At 41.2% G+C, this 17952-nt stretch overlaps 1 protein-coding gene across 1 annotated transcript in view; it reads right to left on the bottom strand.

Moving 5' to 3' along the window:
• Nucleotides 1–17952, bottom strand: part of PCP4 (Purkinje cell protein 4) — a 56978-nt gene that overhangs the window by 18095 nt on the left and 20931 nt on the right. Inside the window, exon 2 of the mRNA XM_054394154.1 lies at nt 17171–17222. Coding sequence (XP_054250129.1) covers nt 17171–17222 — 52 coding nt within the window. The remainder of the gene's footprint in view (nt 1–17170; nt 17223–17952) is intronic.

Here is a 17952-nt window from a genome sequence, read left to right as displayed (position 1 = left end):
TACACTGAAGACAAACATTAATCAAAGCTCTTATACATTCTCTATATGAGCATTTCTCTATCACTTAACCTTAACTCTGCTACTCATTTACAACTTCTTTAGAAAACATTTTCCCCTGTGGGAATTTAAGATTTGACAAGCACCTTTTAAGTTCTGTTTGGATTTACTTACATGTCAGATTGTCAATAAATCTGATCAGAAACAGCATCTTAGCTGACACACATGGCTGACCAACCTCAGATCATCATTCTAGTCAATGTTCACTAATCTATATAGACTCATTTCTACTTCCACACCTGCAATACTGTGTCCAGTTTTGGGCTTCCCAATTCAAGAGACACAGAGACCTGCTGGAGAGAATCCAACGGAGAGCCATGAGGATGATTAGGGGACTTGAGCATCTCCCATGTGAAGAGAGACTGAGAGCCCTGGGGTTATTTAGTCTTGAGAAGAGAAGACTGAGAGGGGATCTGATGCATATCTATAAATATGTGAGGGGTGGGTGTTAGGAGGAGGGGGCAAGGCTCCTTTTGGTGGTCCAGAGTGATAGGACAAAGAAGAATGTGTTCAAACTAGAACATAGAAGATTTCACCTCAACATGAGGAGAAATTTCTTTACAGTGAGGGTGACAGAGCCCTGGAACAGGCTGCCCAGGGGGGTTGTGGAGTCTCCTTCTCTGGAGACTTTCAAAACCACCTGGATGCATTCCTGTGCAGACTACCCTAAGTGAGCCTGCTCTGGCAGGGGGGTTGGACCTGATGATCTCTTGAGGTCCCTTCCAACCTCTGATACACTGTGATACTGTGATACTTCCCCTCTTTCTGAGGATTACAAGTCCCCTAAGCTTACAAGTTTCGCATCTAGAAGAAGGACTAGAAATTGCACATATTTCCTCTCTGTCAGAAAACACAAGCTGGGTTATTGCAATGAAGGATGTAGGTTAGGCATTAAATTGCTAACTGACATGGCAAGTGTTTGGGCATATGCAGGATGCACAGTATACCACACACCGCAGAAATAGTCCCTGTCACAATAAAACCCACCACGTTTTTTTCAAAGCTCAAATTTTAGACCTGAATGTAAACAGAACCAATTAAATATTTGCCTTCTCTTTTGCTCTGGAAATTCAATATTTATTATAAGGCAGACAGGGAGAACAAGTAAAAGCCTTCTTGTTTTCCAATACCTCTATTTTGAAGACTGCTTTGTCTGTTAAATGTGGTGCTCTTCTTCCAGATGTTTCTTTGCTGTTTACTCACACAGCCCTTGCTTAAATTTAATCTGGGAAACAGTAAATGTTTTGTGAAACTGGAAAGAAATGAAAGACTTTGGGTGAGGGTCTAGCATGACTTCAAATTAGAGCATTAGTCAGTAACCCTTTGGTGAATGTATATTCTCTACTAAGAGGTTTGCCTAGCAAAATAAGGAGGGAATATTAGGTGGTTAAAGGGAGAAGCAGCTCTTGATCTAGCTGTGCTGAATTCTCTAGAGAAAGAGAAAGAATGAGTGAGGCAGAAACACACCATGAGGGAGACAGTAAGAAAGTCACCATCCCTGGAGGCGTTCAAAAAATGCATAGACATGGAACTTCGTGACACAATTTAGTGGGTGTGGAGGTGTTGGGATGATGATTGAACTTGATGACCTTAATGATTCTGTGAAAATAATCCAGAGAAGAAACTGCTCATGGAAAAGATGGAAAACTTCAGCTTTTATGAAGATGGCAAGAAAGTGAGGAACAAGTAACTCGACCCATCGTAACAGACTGACCTGCCTAGCAGAGAGCACCAGTAGCTTGGAATCATATCAGAGCATTCTATGCTTCACCCAGCTCTCAAGAGCACATTGTGAGAATAAGAGTCTCAGGGGCAAAAAACTATTCACTGATAGAAGACAATGACTGGTTAAAAGCTATACTGAATGCCTCCTGGGGCTTGCATACACCAGCAGAAATTGCTGCCAGAATAGCTATAGCAATCTGAGCCTCAGTTTTCTGTTGCTTCTCTCTGTGCAACCTCTTCTGCCTAGCAAGAACCAGAACAATTTTATTTATTTTTTTAGCCAACATAGATCAGACTTTCTCCTGAAGCAAGCCACTGGGGGAGTAGAACACTGTTTTCTGAAATGCCTGAATTGAAAGTCTACCTTGCATTTTGGTTTGTGTTCCAGCATGCTTGGTCAAGCTTATCAAATGTTTTGTCACTTCCAGACAGCATCACTTACAAGAACAAAAGGTATCCCAGGCACTGGAAGAGGAGATTTGCATCTCTAGGCTGGATCACTCACTATCTCAGCAAATACACTGAAATGCTAAACTATGATTAACAGAAGTGGAATCTATACTCAGCCTCTTGCTGCTAGTCCAGAAACCTCACAAACACATCTCTCTGTCTCAGCTAAGGTGAATTAGATGCTAGTTTCTCTAAGTTCAGTCAGGAGATCTGCCCCTAAATATGCTTTGTTATACCACATAATCCTGGAGTAAACTACTTAGAGGCATAGGAAATTAACATGATGCCCTAAGAGTCATGTGAGGCTTGAAGCTAGGGTCAAATTTATGGTAAAGTTTCAAGTAAATGTGGATCTATTTATACTTTTTTAGAGGAAACCAATAACTTCTTAGTGATCTTGCATAGTATCCACTCCAAAAATAATGGCAGTTGTGGGTGTGCTTATATTTAGGTTCATTAAAACTGAAACTCAGAACCAAATGGAGTAGGAGTTAGGTGCTCATGCAAAAAGATATACAGGGGAGAAATTACAAAGCAGCACCTTCCCTCTCTGCAGCATTCTTCACTGATTTTGTGTGCAGCATCTTCTACTGAAAAAAAAAATAAAAGGGAAAAAGTATTCCAATTCCAACTCACTCTGGACCTCAACCAGCCCATGTACTAGAGAAATGCTAATGTTAGCAGCAGTAATCTTCTTAAAATGATGAATAAAGACTAAAAATCTATGCTAATTCTGCTGCAATCTGAGGACAGCCTCTAGATTGCATTGTTTGCAAGGTCTGCCTGTGGCATGGGAGGAATGGAGGGAATAGCCAAAAAATACAGTTTCTTTCTGAGTTCTTCCACAATGGAATGCTTGGGGTTTGTCTTGTTGGTTATTTTTTTCTGAGAAATCCAAAGGACTCCATAGTATGACTCAGTCTCTTGATTTTATGTGGTCGCTCATTAAAAAAATATAAATACTTTAAAAAAATGTTGTGACAATTTTCTCTGGCATAAGGCCATGGTTTCAAAGAAATCCCTTGAACCTCCTGGACATGAGCAAAACAGCTCCAAATCTTGCACCTGGACACAGGCCTGTTTGCCAGTGTGCTAAACATCTGCAGTATTGTTTATGTAACTTTAATTTCCAGGTTTCTTTCCACTGGAGTATAGCAGAGCTCATTCTTTCTCCTGAACTTGATAGAGAAACAAACTTAAACCAAAGGCTTAAGTGGTGCTGATGGTGATGACTCATGATTGATTGGCAAAGCCTGTGTCTATGTCCCCTGCTGACAGCATCCATCACACATTGACAAAAAGGTCCAAACCCACATCTTCCATTTGTCTTCTTATTTTCTTGACTAAAAGAAGACAGGAATGCTTTTTTATTCCCAGCTTTCCTAGGCAGATGTGTCTTTTTGACTCCCAGAGGCAGACCTCAAGCAATACACAGTTCATCTGCAAATGTCACCAGGAATTTTTTGCCAGTGAGAAAATGTAACTGTCTACTTTCTCTACAAAATAAGTAGATGAGGTCATAATACACCTGTGCTTTGCACTCTCTGCTAGTAATTAGTCTGCTAGCTGCTAGACCAAGAGGTAGCAGTCTCAGGATGCCAAACAGCCTTGAATCCAGCTGTCTCAGCTCTGTCAAGACATCCTTCCCTATATGGGTTGTGGCCCCTGACTATTTGAGGTGAAAAGAAGTAGGATATCTGATTCTCATCTGTGCTGTGTAAACAGCCATCTGTATAAGCCAGATGGAGGTATATACCCTCCCATCCTACCCCAAGATGGGGCCCAAGCACAACTGAAAGCCTAGTATTATTACATATGCACCTTTCCTTGACTGTACCACACTTCATAAGAATCACAGAATCAATATGGTTGGAAAAGACTTCAAGGATCATCAAAGTCCAACCTGTCACCCAAGACCTCATGACTGCTAAACCATGTCACCAAGTGCTACATCCAATCCTCTCTTGAACATCTCCAGGGATGGTGACTCCACCACCTCCCCAGGCAGCACATTCCAATGGCCAACCACTCTCTCTGTGAAGAACTTTCTCCTCACCTCCAGCCTAAACCTCCCCTGGTGCGGCTTGAGACATAACTTACACTCAACTTGGTGAAATCAGTCTAAAGCCAGAAAAATAAATGCTCAAGCTTTATTAATAATCTCTCCTATCCTACCCTTATGTTAAGATGGGCTACATCTGCCACAAACCAGAGTATCCAGCCTAGAATTTTCTCCATAGCTAATTCTTGCTTCCTGTCAGACACTTGGGTCAGAAACTCTCTGCAATGTCCATAGGTACCTGAAATTCTTAAGGTGCTACCAGCTTTAGTAAGAATTAAATTATTTTATCATTTAGACTTTTATTTTAAATTGTTTTATGAACATTGAAACAGAAAGTTACTAGCAAAATACATGCAATACTGCAGCACTGTTTAGCTAAAGAGTCTTTATAAAGCAGGCAAAAAGAATAAACCCTTAAAAAAACCCAACCAACTATAAAAGTAAAGGCTAATCTAAGCTTCAAACTATAAACCACTAAAGTCACAATGCATTAGAAGATAATGTATCACCACTGTACAATAGAACTAAAAGATGTTCAATTGAAAGGCTCTGTCCTCCACATTGTGTTTGAAAGAGCTGTTGCAACACATTCTGAGAAAAGAGCACTTCTGGTGAACCTATGAAAGCAGAAATAGCCTACAGTAAAATGGCTATTAGTAATCCAAAAGGCCAACTCTTAGCTGTCTGGCTATCAGTGTGAGATCTGTAACTTGGATTAGAAGCTACACATCCAGGATAGTTACTGTTGGATTAGCACAGACATAATGAATTCTGAAATCCTATAATAATGTATTCTTTTTCTGGCTATTAGCCTGGATTTTAATTAGTTTGTGCTAATGAACACATTTGTACATGTCCATTTTTTATTGGCAGCTTTAAGAGGAGCTAGCAAATTGGTCACTGTCGATTGGCAGTGTTTCACTGAAACCTACCAAATAATTAATGCTTTCTCCACCTAGAGTCAACCAGCAGTCTCAGGGGGGTTTAGGTATAAATTAGAATGAAAGATGAGATACTCAAAACACAGTTAGAGTACTCGTTCATCAACCATGATTAAATAATAACACTGTGAGACCCTAGAAAAACGCTGAGAGAGTACTTCCATTCTCTGGACTGCACAATATCTCCCAGGAGCTGCCAGAGCACCCTGCCTTATTTTCCAGACCCTTGCAATGCCTTTGCAAGATCCAGTGTTTCTAGGTTTCTACTTTTCTTTGGAATTCCTCCTTGGAAAAAATGTATTTTTCTTAGGCCTTCCTATTTGTAACCCATTGTGGTCTGAGGAAAAAGTGTGCTCAGATGAAAGTAAATGTTTTCATCTCAGCCAGTATCCTAGCTAACAAAGACTTCAAGCTAGGAAACATTTCTGTGTTTTCGCATCCACGTTTCCATAGAGAAGACATCTGGAAAAGCTGATGTGAGACAGTACTAAATGAGGATGGAGATGCTTGAGATGGGATTAAGGAGAAATTAAAACCCCAGGTCCAAACCCAACATTCTAAAACACATTGTTAAAGCATCTACTCAACTCCAAAGATACAGACTTTTATTTTAGTATTATCCACAAGGTCCTCATCCTTGATAGATCTGAGGAAATCAGATGTTTCATACTTAAATCAGTTTAGGATCTATAAACACCAGGCTGTCCAGAGAAGCTCAATATGATAAGCATCATATCACAAAAGAATCCATTTTTCTCTGTTGATAATAAATGAAGGTTTAGATCTCCTCTGACAGCTTGCACTGATACTGCCAGGAAAGAGGAATTGCACTCCTAATCTGCAGAGAGGGAGAGAGCCTACTATTAAGCATAACAGCTCCCATTCAATGGAGGAACTGAAGACACACATGGGCTGAAGTCCCACTTTGAGATACACTTCTCTTCTTACATTGTACAGGCAACCCTTACATAACACACAGACACTTTACATAAAAGCTTCTGAAATCCACTCTGAGCACGGAGTCTGAAGGTGCAATTTTGAGCTGCTTCATATTGTAACATGTAATTCCTTTTTGCAGTCTTAACCTCTCTCTGTTCTTGTCACTAGTTCAGCTAAGGACTAAATTTTAATCAAGTCTGTCACACTCCTGCTGTTCTAAATTCTGGTGCCTGCTTACACAAGGGACGTTGATAACACTAAATTACAAGCTAATTTTGGAGCATCAAGCTACGTGCATTAAGACAGCTGTGTGCTATAAATTAAAATCTTAAAAACTTTAAGAAAAAAGTTATTATTCATTTACCAAATTACTAATATACATAGAACTCTTAAGCAGAAAATAATTTTGATTTCATTTGCAAATCTTTTCTGGAAAAGAAAAACAGAATTAAAAAGCACTGTAAGAAGGCAGGCAGATACCGTGTACAGTCCAAAAAGTGATGTTTCTACAACATCCTGTTAACTGCTGTCATGCATTGATTGGGTTCCTCCTTCATTTTTCACCTCAAATAAATTAAAAAAAAATGCAGCTGAACTATATCCACCTCTTGTAGCCTTTTAATCAGCTGTTGTTAGTTTCTGGGAACACATAGATATAGATCTACAACTTGTGCAAGTCAGCCCAGCTCCATGGAGTGCCAGGGTAAATACACTAGCTTACATAATGCCATTGACTCTAGCCTTGCCACAGCCCCAAAAGATCCTTGATGATGTAGGGACAGATTTATTTCAGAAGTAACATTATTGCCTTTACAAGGGTTGTCAAGAGACTGGCTTGACCTATGCCCTTCACTTGGGTTCCTGCCAGCAGCAATGCAGAACTAAGCACCCCTCTTCTCAGAGTATTGATAACAACAGTTTAAAATGAATGCACATTTGTGGAAGCAAATTAGTGAAAGCTACATGCCAGTCATGGAAAAAAGTCTCATTCTCCCTGCTGCATAGTCAAGGAGCACACCAACAATTACAGATCGATTTCTAAAAGAAATATGGCACTTGTCAAAGGCATAATTTCAGTTCTGCCTTTCCTCATTAACACTTGCGAGGAACTCCAGGATGTCTGAGTCATCTAAAAGGCAAAACACACCTGCATCACCAAAGCTTTATTACTGCTTTTTTTCTTAATCTACAGCTGACAATTTTCCTGGGCAGAGTCCAACATGATGGCATTCAACAAGTCCAAGTGCTGGGTGCTGCACTTTGGCCACAACAACCCCATGCAGAGCTACAGGCTGGGGTCAGAGTGGCTGGAGAGCAGCCAGGCAGAAAGGGACCTGGGGGTACTGGTTGGCAGCCACCTGAACATGAGCCAGCAGTGTGCCCAGGTGGCCAAGAGAGCCAATGGCATCCTGGCCTGCATCAGGCATAGTGTGGCCAGCAGGAGCAGGGAAGTCATTCTGTACTCAGCTCTGGTTAGGCTGCACCTCGAGTACTGTGTCCAGTTCTGGGCTCCTCAATTTAAGAAGGACATTGAGATACTTGAACGTGTCCAGAGAAGGGCAGCGAGGCTGGTGAGAAGCCCCAAACACAAGCCCTATGAGAGGCTGAGGGAGCTGGGGTTGTTAAGCCTGGAGAAGAGGAGGCTCAGGGGAGACCTCATTGCTGCCTACAACTACCTGAAGGGAGGTTGTAGCCAGGAGGGGGTTGGTCTCTTCTCCCAGGCAACCAGCACCAGAACAAGAGGACACAGTCTCAAGCTGCACCAGGGGAGGTTTAGGCTCGAGATGAGGAGAAAGTTCTTCATGGAGAGAGTTGTTAGACATTGGAATGTGCTGCCCAGGGAGGTGGTGGAGTCACCATCCCTGGAGGTGTTGTAAAAAGGATTGGACGTGGCACTTGGTGCCATGGTTTAGATAGTCATGAGGTCTTGGGTGACAGGTTGGACTTTGATGATCTTTGAGGTCTTTTCCAACCTTATTGATTCTGTGATTCTGTGATTGATCTTTAGATACCAGCTTCTCATAAAACATTAGGGCTCCTACCACCTTTCAGGTGCTCAAACACATACCGAATTAGACATCTCCTAAGTGTCAGGATCTTAATGTTGCAGGAAGCTGGATCCAAGGCATTGTTGAAAGAACAAAGAAACTGAGATAAAAGTCTTGCCAAACAGGGAAGTAGTAGCTGTCAGCTAAGGGCAAAAACTAGAAATCAGAAAAGCCAAACTTAGAGTGTAACAGGCCACACTCAATGGAAATACAAAAAAAATCCACCAAACCTCAAGGACAAAGGAGCACATGAAGATCATTGTGGGTATCCTGAAGAGGCTTGGGTGTCAGATTTACATGGTGTTATTTCTACCTTTAATTTTAGAGACTCCATTCTTTCAGGCCAATAATTTCGCTGCTCCTCCATGCTATCACCAAACCTGGTTTGCCTGACAACATAGCAAGCATTTGAGGAGATGCACACCATCTAATAGGGCTGCAATTCATAATGATTTCCTTGGGCTCCTTCTAATCCTGCAGGAACACTGCAGTTCTAATTTCTACCTCCTGCAAAGGTACAAGGGAGCAGACTATGAGCAAGCAGTATATAAGCAAAGATACTTCTATAATGTGTGCATTTCTCCCATTTTTAGAAATGCAGCTGAATTTTTGAGCGAAGTCATTTGAGAGCATCACGTGTAAGCAGGGCACACAAGTTTCCCAAGTTGTATGCAGGAAGCATGTGCAAAACAAAGATCCCATAAACTAATCAAGCTATTCTCATAGCAAGCTGGAAAGAAAAAGATGGACTGGAGCAAACATTGTTATTGTTATCTCTATTTTTAAATACTTGGAAGACACCCAGTTACTGTGGTGGTGAGGACCATATAAGTACCTAGACAGATTAATCTGTAGCAGGAACATTAAGTGTAAGGGTTTTTCCATCTCAAAGATGCCAGCTAGCTGGGACCTTTTCCTCTAAAGGAAAAGAGAAATAAAGATTTGAAATTATTTCAAAATATAAGTCATTAAAAAGTGAGTTTATAAAGCTGAAAAGGTTCTCCTACAGTTGTTCTGTTCTGCTTTGCTTTTTCCTCATGTGAGACTTCTGCGTTTAGTTTGCTCTCCTGGTACTCTTCTATCGGATAGGAAACTATTCTTTTCCTTTCCAGTGCAATCCCAGGAAGGAAGAAATTCCAAAACAACACGTGAGGAAAAGCTCCAGGAATAACATTATGTATCAACATACGCCCTTCATGTGCATAATGTTGTATTTTTTGTGTCAGTAGATAGACTTACTTGGTAGTCATGAGTGTAATTATAAACAATACACAAAGTGAAAACTTGCAGAGAATTCCAAAGGCAGGACATTGGCCAGACCACATGAGCACTGCTGGCTCTGCTAATTGATTAAACTTAATGCAATGCTTTTTGGTTTGTTTTTTATTTTTATTTTTATTTTTAAATGCTTCTGCCTGAATATTTTTGAATAGAAACTTTCATTGCCAGAAGAAGTAATGCACAATACCAGCAGTAATACACAATATCAACTCAGATTCATCAGATAACAGAAGAATAAGAACAGCATCTGCTGTTTTACAAGTATTACATAAGTTTAGATTAAGCATATTCATTACTTTAAATTCCACCATAGTATCCTCTCCATGAAACCAGATGGCCACTGCACATGTACAGACACATGTGGAGGGCAGGTGAAGTTTCAGTGCAGAAGGTCTCTATCTCAAACACACATACTTTTTTGTGTGTGTGTGCTTTAAAAGTTTTTGTTGCTAGACAAACATCAAAAGTTTTTATGAAGAGGTTTGTGAACAATCCTTCATTGTCATCACTGCTCCAAGTAAATAAGCACACATTATTCCTCTTGAGAGGACTTATAGTTATCCCTGGCATCCAGAAATGGAAATTCACCTAGGAGAGGAAATGAAGTTCATGTATAATTCCCCTCTCTTCCTTTCAGCATCCTCTCTAGGGAAGATCTGTGAACAATCTGAGAGCCTTGTTATTAAAGGCTCGATCTGTCTTTAGCTGAGACATGTTGGCTGCCTGAAGAGATGAACAGAGTCCTTGATAAACAGAGCAGTCTGGGCAAAAGAAGAGAGAGGCCAGGCAAGGACCTAAGAGCTATCTATTTGGTTTAATTCTGGGTAACTTTAATACGTAGCTGTCCCAGGAAAGTGCCTGAAAGGAAACTCAGCAGATAAGGTTGCCTACAGTGGTTTTGCTATGCCTAGCTATGTCTTAAAATGGGATTAATCTAGAACTCTTTACTTTGAATTTTTCTCCTCTCATCTGAAACACTCTCATCTACAGATCATGGTGCTGAGTTCACACAGGATTTTTACACCTTCCTCAGCCTGAGTGATCTCTACACAATCAAACACAACTTATGTAACTCTAGGGTTTGTGAAGGTGGTGTATCATTTGATGGTTGCATATAAACCTATGATGGTTGCATATAAACTTAGGAATGCTACTGAGGCTTCCTGTTTTAAGAGATAGGGGATCTCACTTCCTAAATCCCCTCTAGTACCAGCTAGGTTGTACAAGATATGCAGAGCCCAATTCTGTACTATAGACTGAGAGAATTCAAAAGAAGACTGTGTTACAGACTGGGAGATCATATCCACGAAGCTCCACTTTCAAGGGACAAGAAAATTTTAGCAGAACACCATAGTGACCAGAAGGCAAGGTGATCTTCCTCCTTCTAATATCCAGGAAAACTCAGTTTCATACAATACTCCACATTCTGACTTCTGATTAGTGCTGTGGGGGTAAAATACCAGGGGGAAGTAGTCGGAAAGGTTTGGGAAGTTTTTCACATTGATTCAGTACTTTCCTTCTTGCATGACCCATTTCATCTTTTGCCATTCAAGCAATATTTTGGGGTGGGGGAAGAGGGGGGTGGGGTGGGAAGTGCATAAGGCCTTGCAATGCTACAGCTCAATTACTGTCCTTTCCTGGAACTAAAGAATGTGACCTCTAGACCCAGACAGCACAAACCATGTTCATGAGATCCTTTGAATATTTACACAAACTAGCCTTGTGCTCCCTCTCTTTTTTTCCCCACATGTGAGTTTATTTGTAGGGCTGTTCCCAAAACCAGTACATTTTTACAGAGTCATTGGAGAATATTAGTGGAAAATTAATTTTGAGTTCTTAAACAGCTATTTATATTAGACCATACTGCAATAATGATCCTGGCCTCTAGCCAGGAATTATAGCTCTATTAAGCTAAGCACTCTGCATAAATAACTATGAAGATGATCATTCACTCTGTTGGACCTAGCAAGAGTCTTTATTCCTGGGTGCCATGTGCACAGAGTGCAGAATTCCCCACATTGCTTGAGTAAATGAAGTGCCTGAATGGACTGTGCTTAACACTGCAACATGCATGTCCTGAGGAAAGCTTAGCAGAAGAATCTCTATTCTACCATGCATGATTATTTCACAATTCTTCACCATTACTGTTGATGTTTTCTAGAAGCATTCAGATGTAAGTGGAGATGACTCCATTTTAGATGTACAAGCTAAGAATTTACTTTATTAATGCTGTTCATTTGTTGTTATATCAAGGCATCCTATTATGTACTATATGGAAAGCAGGAAATGCAGAGCATTTATTCTTTTATAGTTTTCTGACCCCCCAAAGCAGAGATCATACCCTGATGGTATAAACACTTGAGAGTGAGTAGAAACTGAAAAGAGCTTCACTTTTTCAGCACTACTGACTATCTTACCATGATTGTGTAAGGCCTAATCCACCATGACATGGAAGTTCATGTAAAACCTGATAATTTTTATTTCACTCAGATTGAAGAAGTCATACAATTCATCACATGAAAAAAATACCCTTATTATAGATATTCATATTGCTGAATGAAAAATGGGATATTTCAAGAAAATTAACAAATATAAATTAACCACATGCCTTGCATATTTTCAGTATGTATCAGGAAAATGAGTGATTCTAAGTCTGAAGATAGAAACAATGGAGTGTGTGCAGAAGATCGAGGGAGGCTCTCATCCCCCTCACCTGGAATATTGCAACCAGTTTTGGGCTCCCCAGTTCAAGAGGGACAGGGATCTCCTTGAGAGAGTCCAATGGAGAGCCACCAGGATGATTAAGGGACTGGAGCACTGTCCTCTGAGGAGAGGCTAAGAGACATGGGGCTCTTTAGTCAGGAGAAGAGAAGACTGAGAGGGGATTAAATAAAAGTTTATAAATATCTGAGGGCTGGGTGTCAAGAAGGAGGGGACAGGCTCTTCTCAGTTGCACCCTGCGATAGGACAAGGGGTAATGGATATAAACTACAACACAGGAGGTTCCACCTTAACATGAGAAGGAATTTCTTCACTGTGAGGGTTACAGAGCACTGGAACAGGCTCCCCAGAGGGATTGTGGAGTCTTCTTCTCTGGAGACTTTCAAGACTCATCTGGATGAATTCCTGTGTGACCTGTGCTTTCTATGGTCCTGCTCTGCCTTTGGGATTGGACTCAATGATCATTGAAGGTCCCTTCCAACCCCTAACATCCTTTGATCCTGTGAATAGTCATTTTTTTAGGAAGACATTAATCACTATCTGGTTTTGATCATAACCTGTAAAAGAACAAGCTACAACTTGGTTAAAAGGTCAGGATAGACAAATGTCATCTAGGGCTTGACCAGCATCTACTAAGGCCATTGAAGATTAACAGCAAAACTCTGAGTAAAAGTTACTCTAGCATGAGTGGTTCAGTACTTATAATACTGGAAAATCATAAAGAATTACCAGGCTTGTGGTTGGATAAATCCAAGAAGAGATGGTGGTATGTGTTTTATTGAAATATTGGGGAGAGGAATCCTGCCTGCTAATGGCTTGTGTTCTGAAAGACAAAGGCTCTTTGTCTACCACAAGTTACCAGCAAGCAGTCTGGAAGACTATTCAAGAAGGCAGTTGAAGAAAGGTAATTGCTGATGAATGAAGGTTGCACATAGGTAGAACAATCCATTCATCAACATGACAACCAGTATAGTTTGTGTGTGGTGTTTTCTTCTCCCATTACCACAAACTCTTGTACTAGGGCACATCACTGCTTCACACCACTGGTTTTTCTGAAGCTCAGTCGTTCCCATTGTTCAACCCCTGAGACAGGGGGGCTCAAACAAGGCTGCTAGAATGAGGCAGTGCAAGTTCAGCAGACATTGGACTGCACCTGCATTTTGTGTGTGATAAAATCCTCCACTGGAAAGGAGACCAGCCAAAAGAGACCAGCGCAGTGGTGTTAGGAACTAAATCCAACTGAGTACATAATGCTGCTATCTAACAAAGGTCAAATAAGTGCATGCATTCATAAGTGTCTTCCAAAGCTATCCCTACTATAAAAGGAATCTTCAGAGGTTTAATTTCCCCAAATGCTTCAGTGACAGCAATGCCATACATGTCGTCGATGAGGGAGAGAGCTAATTGCTGTGGTCAGTAGTATTTTCTCCAGTTCTGAGACAGGCCAGAGGTAGACCCAAAATTCGTTTTCTACAAGCAATACTTGAACAAGTCTTGCCCCATAATGGTATCTCTACTGTGTGAATCAAAACCTCTGAAAACAGCTGAGCATCTTTATTTGTTATTAGGGCTACTTTTCAGCAGCTTTTCTTGATCTTGTAATCAAGAACAAAGACAGCAACCAGACCAGTTTGCCTTTGTAAACATCTTCATAGCACAACTTTTTTCCCCCACTTTTATTTTTTAACAAGAAGATGAACATTTCTCCCTCCTCCCCCCCTTTCAAAAAGGGGAAAGTTCCCTTTTGACAGGGAAACAAATAGCAGATAATAGCCCCAACAGAAACTGAACACGTGGACATATTGCAGACTTCTGGTCAAAAAAACGTAACGGAGGATTTATACTATGTAGGTTTGCAGCACAGCCCAGTTTTCAGAGGGATAAATCACTTCTGCTTGAGTTCTAACTCTCTAACAGAGAGCTAATAAGGACAAAGAGCTACACATTTCTGTTTTTTGATTTAGAATTCAATCTCAGGTTCAAAGTTCTGATTCTGCTTTGTTTTCATGCAAGCATGTGGATCAAGGAGATCAGAGGACTCTCTTCCATCTCCCCTGCTGCTGCTCTATTTTACATAGGTGACAGGTTTGGGTTATGATTTCATTACAAAAAATAATTGGTATCTATTTGTCTAGGATTAACTGCACATCCATCTGTTTGCATTACACCTAAAGCTATGCTACAGCTAGAATAATATGTGATTTAATGATGCAGCCCTTTCCACTTAAAATTCCCTTTGAGGAAAAAAGGAATTGCTCTAAAGAGGCTGCAAGATCAGTAAATCTAAGCTAAACTTGACAACAGGACAATTCTACTTGGGAAGGAATTCAAGGCAAATGAGCTCAGTTCATAACTATACCATTTGAGTATGAGAAAAACATGCTTCCCATGCTGCCTGAATGGCTGACATAATTTTGCTTGCTTTCCTTTCCTGTAACTTGCCAATGCAAATGGCCTTGCTGTCAGAGCATGTTTGTTCCCAATAATTCAAAACACTATAACAAGCCAAAATATTTATTTCTTTTTCCCCAGTCTAATTTTTGTTCTATCATATTGGGAACACCATCTACAGATTTCATTTACAGTAACTTTATGCTAACAGCACTGATGGGGAAGTCACCTCACCAGAACAGGAAAACTAAGCATAAAGAAGTCTCTTAAGGTATTAGGATGTGTTGCCTCAAAGGGCACTAATAACTTTGTTCAGTCCAAATTGTAAAGGTCACGTGTATCCAAAATAATTGCTCAGATATCCCAGATATTTGTAAATATCTGAGGGCTGGGTATCAGGAGGGAGGGGATAGGCTCTTCGCACTTGCTCCCTGTAATAGGACAGGAACAATGGATGTAAGCTGCAGCACAGGAGGTTCCACCTCAGCACAAGGGGATTGAGTCCATCATCAATAAGTTTGCAGATGACACCAAGCTGGGAGCAGGTGTTGATCTGTTAGAAGGTAGAAGGGCTCTGCAGAGGGACCTTGACAGGCTGGACAGATGGGCAGAGTCCAACAGGATGGCATTCAACAAATCCAAGTGCCAGGTGCTCCACTTTGGCCACAACAACCCCATGCAGTGCTACAGGCTGGGGTCAGAGTGGCTGGAGAGCAGCCAGGCAGAAAGGGACCTGGGGGTACTGGTTGACAGCAGCTGAACATGAGCCAGCAGTGTGCCCAGGTGGCCAAGAGAGCCAATGGCATCCTGGCCTGCATCAGGAATAGTGTGGCCAGCAGGAGCAGGGAGGTCATTGTACCCCTGTGCACAGCACTGGTTAGGCCACACCTTGAGTACTGTGTCCAGTTCTGGGCCCCTCAGTTTAGGAAAGATGTTGAATTGCTGGAGCATGTCCAGAGAAGGGCAACGAGGCTGGGGAGAGGCCTTGAACACAAACCCTATGAGGAGAGGCTGAGGGAGCTGGGGGTGTTTAGCCTGGAGAAGAGGAGGCTCAGGGGTGACCTCATTGCTGTCTACAACTACCTGAAGGGAAGTTGTAGCCAGGAGGGGTTTGGTCTCTTCTCCCAGACAACCAGCACCAGAACAAGAGGACACAGTCTCAAGCCGCACCAGGGGAGGTTTAGGCTGGAGGTGAGGAGAAAGTTCTTCACAGAGAGAGTGGTTGGCCATTGGAATGTGCTGCCCAGGGAGGTGGTGGAGTCACCATCCCTGGAGGTGTTCAAGAGGGGATTGGACGTGGCACTTGGTGCCATGGTTTAGATAGTCATGAGGTTTAGGGTGACAGGTTGGACTCAATGATCTTTGAGGTCTCTTCCAGCCTTCTTGATTCTATGATTCTATGATTCTAAGGGGTAACTTCTTTACTGTAAAGGTCACAGAGCACTGGAACAGGCTCCCCGGAGAGGTTGTGGAGTTTCCTTCTCTGCAGATTTTCAAGGCCCATCTGGATGTGTTCCTCTGTGACCTGAGATAGATTGTATGGTCCTGCTCTGGCAGGGGGGTTAGATTTGATGATCTGTTTGGGTCCCTTCCAACCCCACCCCTGACATTTTGTGATCCTGTGATTTCAGAAAAAACATTGGATTTTCAGAGAATAAACTTCTCCCTGTTTTTCAGTGGATGGGATTTTATTATTTTAATTAGAACTTGATGACCAAACAGAAGCAGACAGCATATTTATATAACTAAATATTCATCCTGTTCATGAATGTCTACAAACTGATGTTGCCTCATATTTAGCTGGGTATAAAATAAAGCCAATCAAGATGTTTTCCTTGAAAAGTTTCTGATGGTAGCTGTATCTTAATCAACTTATAATTTGTGTGTAAAGCATTTCTACTTCCTATATGAAATATAATGACATTTCAGTTAAAAAAATAACTGCTGTTTTCTCCAAAAATTCAATCCGACTTTCTTTTCCAATTAGAATTGTTTGTGCTACTTAAGGAGCAGAAATTGGTTCCTGCCAGCTCCTTTGCTAAAGTCCGAAAAATACAATGACTCATCCCTTAAAGCAGTGGAGCATGAGCCCAGATTTGCTCATGTAAAAGCCTATCCACCATAAAGTTCTTCCATGTGAGCTGCTCTGTCCATAGCCTGTCTCTATCAACATTCAAACAAGCTCCAAGCAAGTGGTTTCTAACTTTGGTATCTTATTTATGGGCCTAATATTAGGTGGGATGAATCAGACCACAGAAACTACGTTTTTGAGCAAGCCCTGTGCAATTTGTTTACTCTTGCTCATCTCCATTCACATAGCAACTGCTTAACCTAGTCCTTGGGTGTCCTTATCATGTATACCTAACACTATCTTTTTCTAGTGTCATTTGTATCTGCACTGACTTCTAACAAGTCCTTCGGTTTACCATAGTACAGGCTCAAAATCCAGTCTCTACTTTAATAGAAGATTGCTATCTGTCATCTGTCATTACAGGAATATATTTTGGCTCAATTTGGCTCAATGTTCTCCACCAAGAAACATGGTCTACCCTTACCATTTTCACCAGATGTCTTGTCTTTTCCATTTGTAGCTCCGGCTCCTTGTCTCTATTAGGGAAAATAAAAACAAAACAGCTGGTTAGAATGAACTTGAATATGCCCTTTTCCCTTGGGATTACTAGCAGTTACAGCCTAGTCTTTCCTTGACACCTTGAATAGTCATTCACTCTTTTGGAACATGCCTCTGAAACACTACCAGTCAGAACAGAAATGTTCGGTACCACTTAGGTAGATGTATAAACTATGTGTGCAACTGAATATAATTATCACATTAGTAATGGGATGAGTAATCAAGTTTCCAGCAGAACAAAGGTATGAGCTTCAGCAGAACATCTCTTCAAGTCCCTGCTGTCTCCATTTCCATGATTTTTCTGAGCTGACTTTTGACAGAAAACTCACCTTTCCACTTTGGGCACGTGACTTTCCCAAACAGATTTAAGTCACCCTACTAAGTAACATGTGGCAAACACCAGGGCAGCCCAACTAAATATTCACAGTGGCAGGTCTGCACTACTGCAGTTATACTACTAGGTAGCTTTCTAGCTTACAAATATTTGCTCTATGAAAATTATGCTGCATTCCCACAAAAAGCATATCACAAGTGGAATTAAGATGCTTTAGCAAGGAGGCAAAACTTGCATATCGTACACAAAAACATAACTGTATTACTGAAGCAGACTAAAGAATTTGTCCTTTAGGGTTCTATGTGTATTGAACTTGAGTGAATAAATCCAGCTGCATTCAGCCATCAGCAGCAGCATATCCCCATGCATCAGTA

This window comes from Indicator indicator, chromosome 1 (assembly GCF_027791375.1).
Source record: "Indicator indicator isolate 239-I01 chromosome 1, UM_Iind_1.1, whole genome shotgun sequence".
NCBI classification, from domain to species: Eukaryota; Metazoa; Chordata; class Aves; order Piciformes; family Indicatoridae; genus Indicator; species Indicator indicator.
This window is presented reverse-complemented; position numbering and strand designations above follow the sequence as displayed.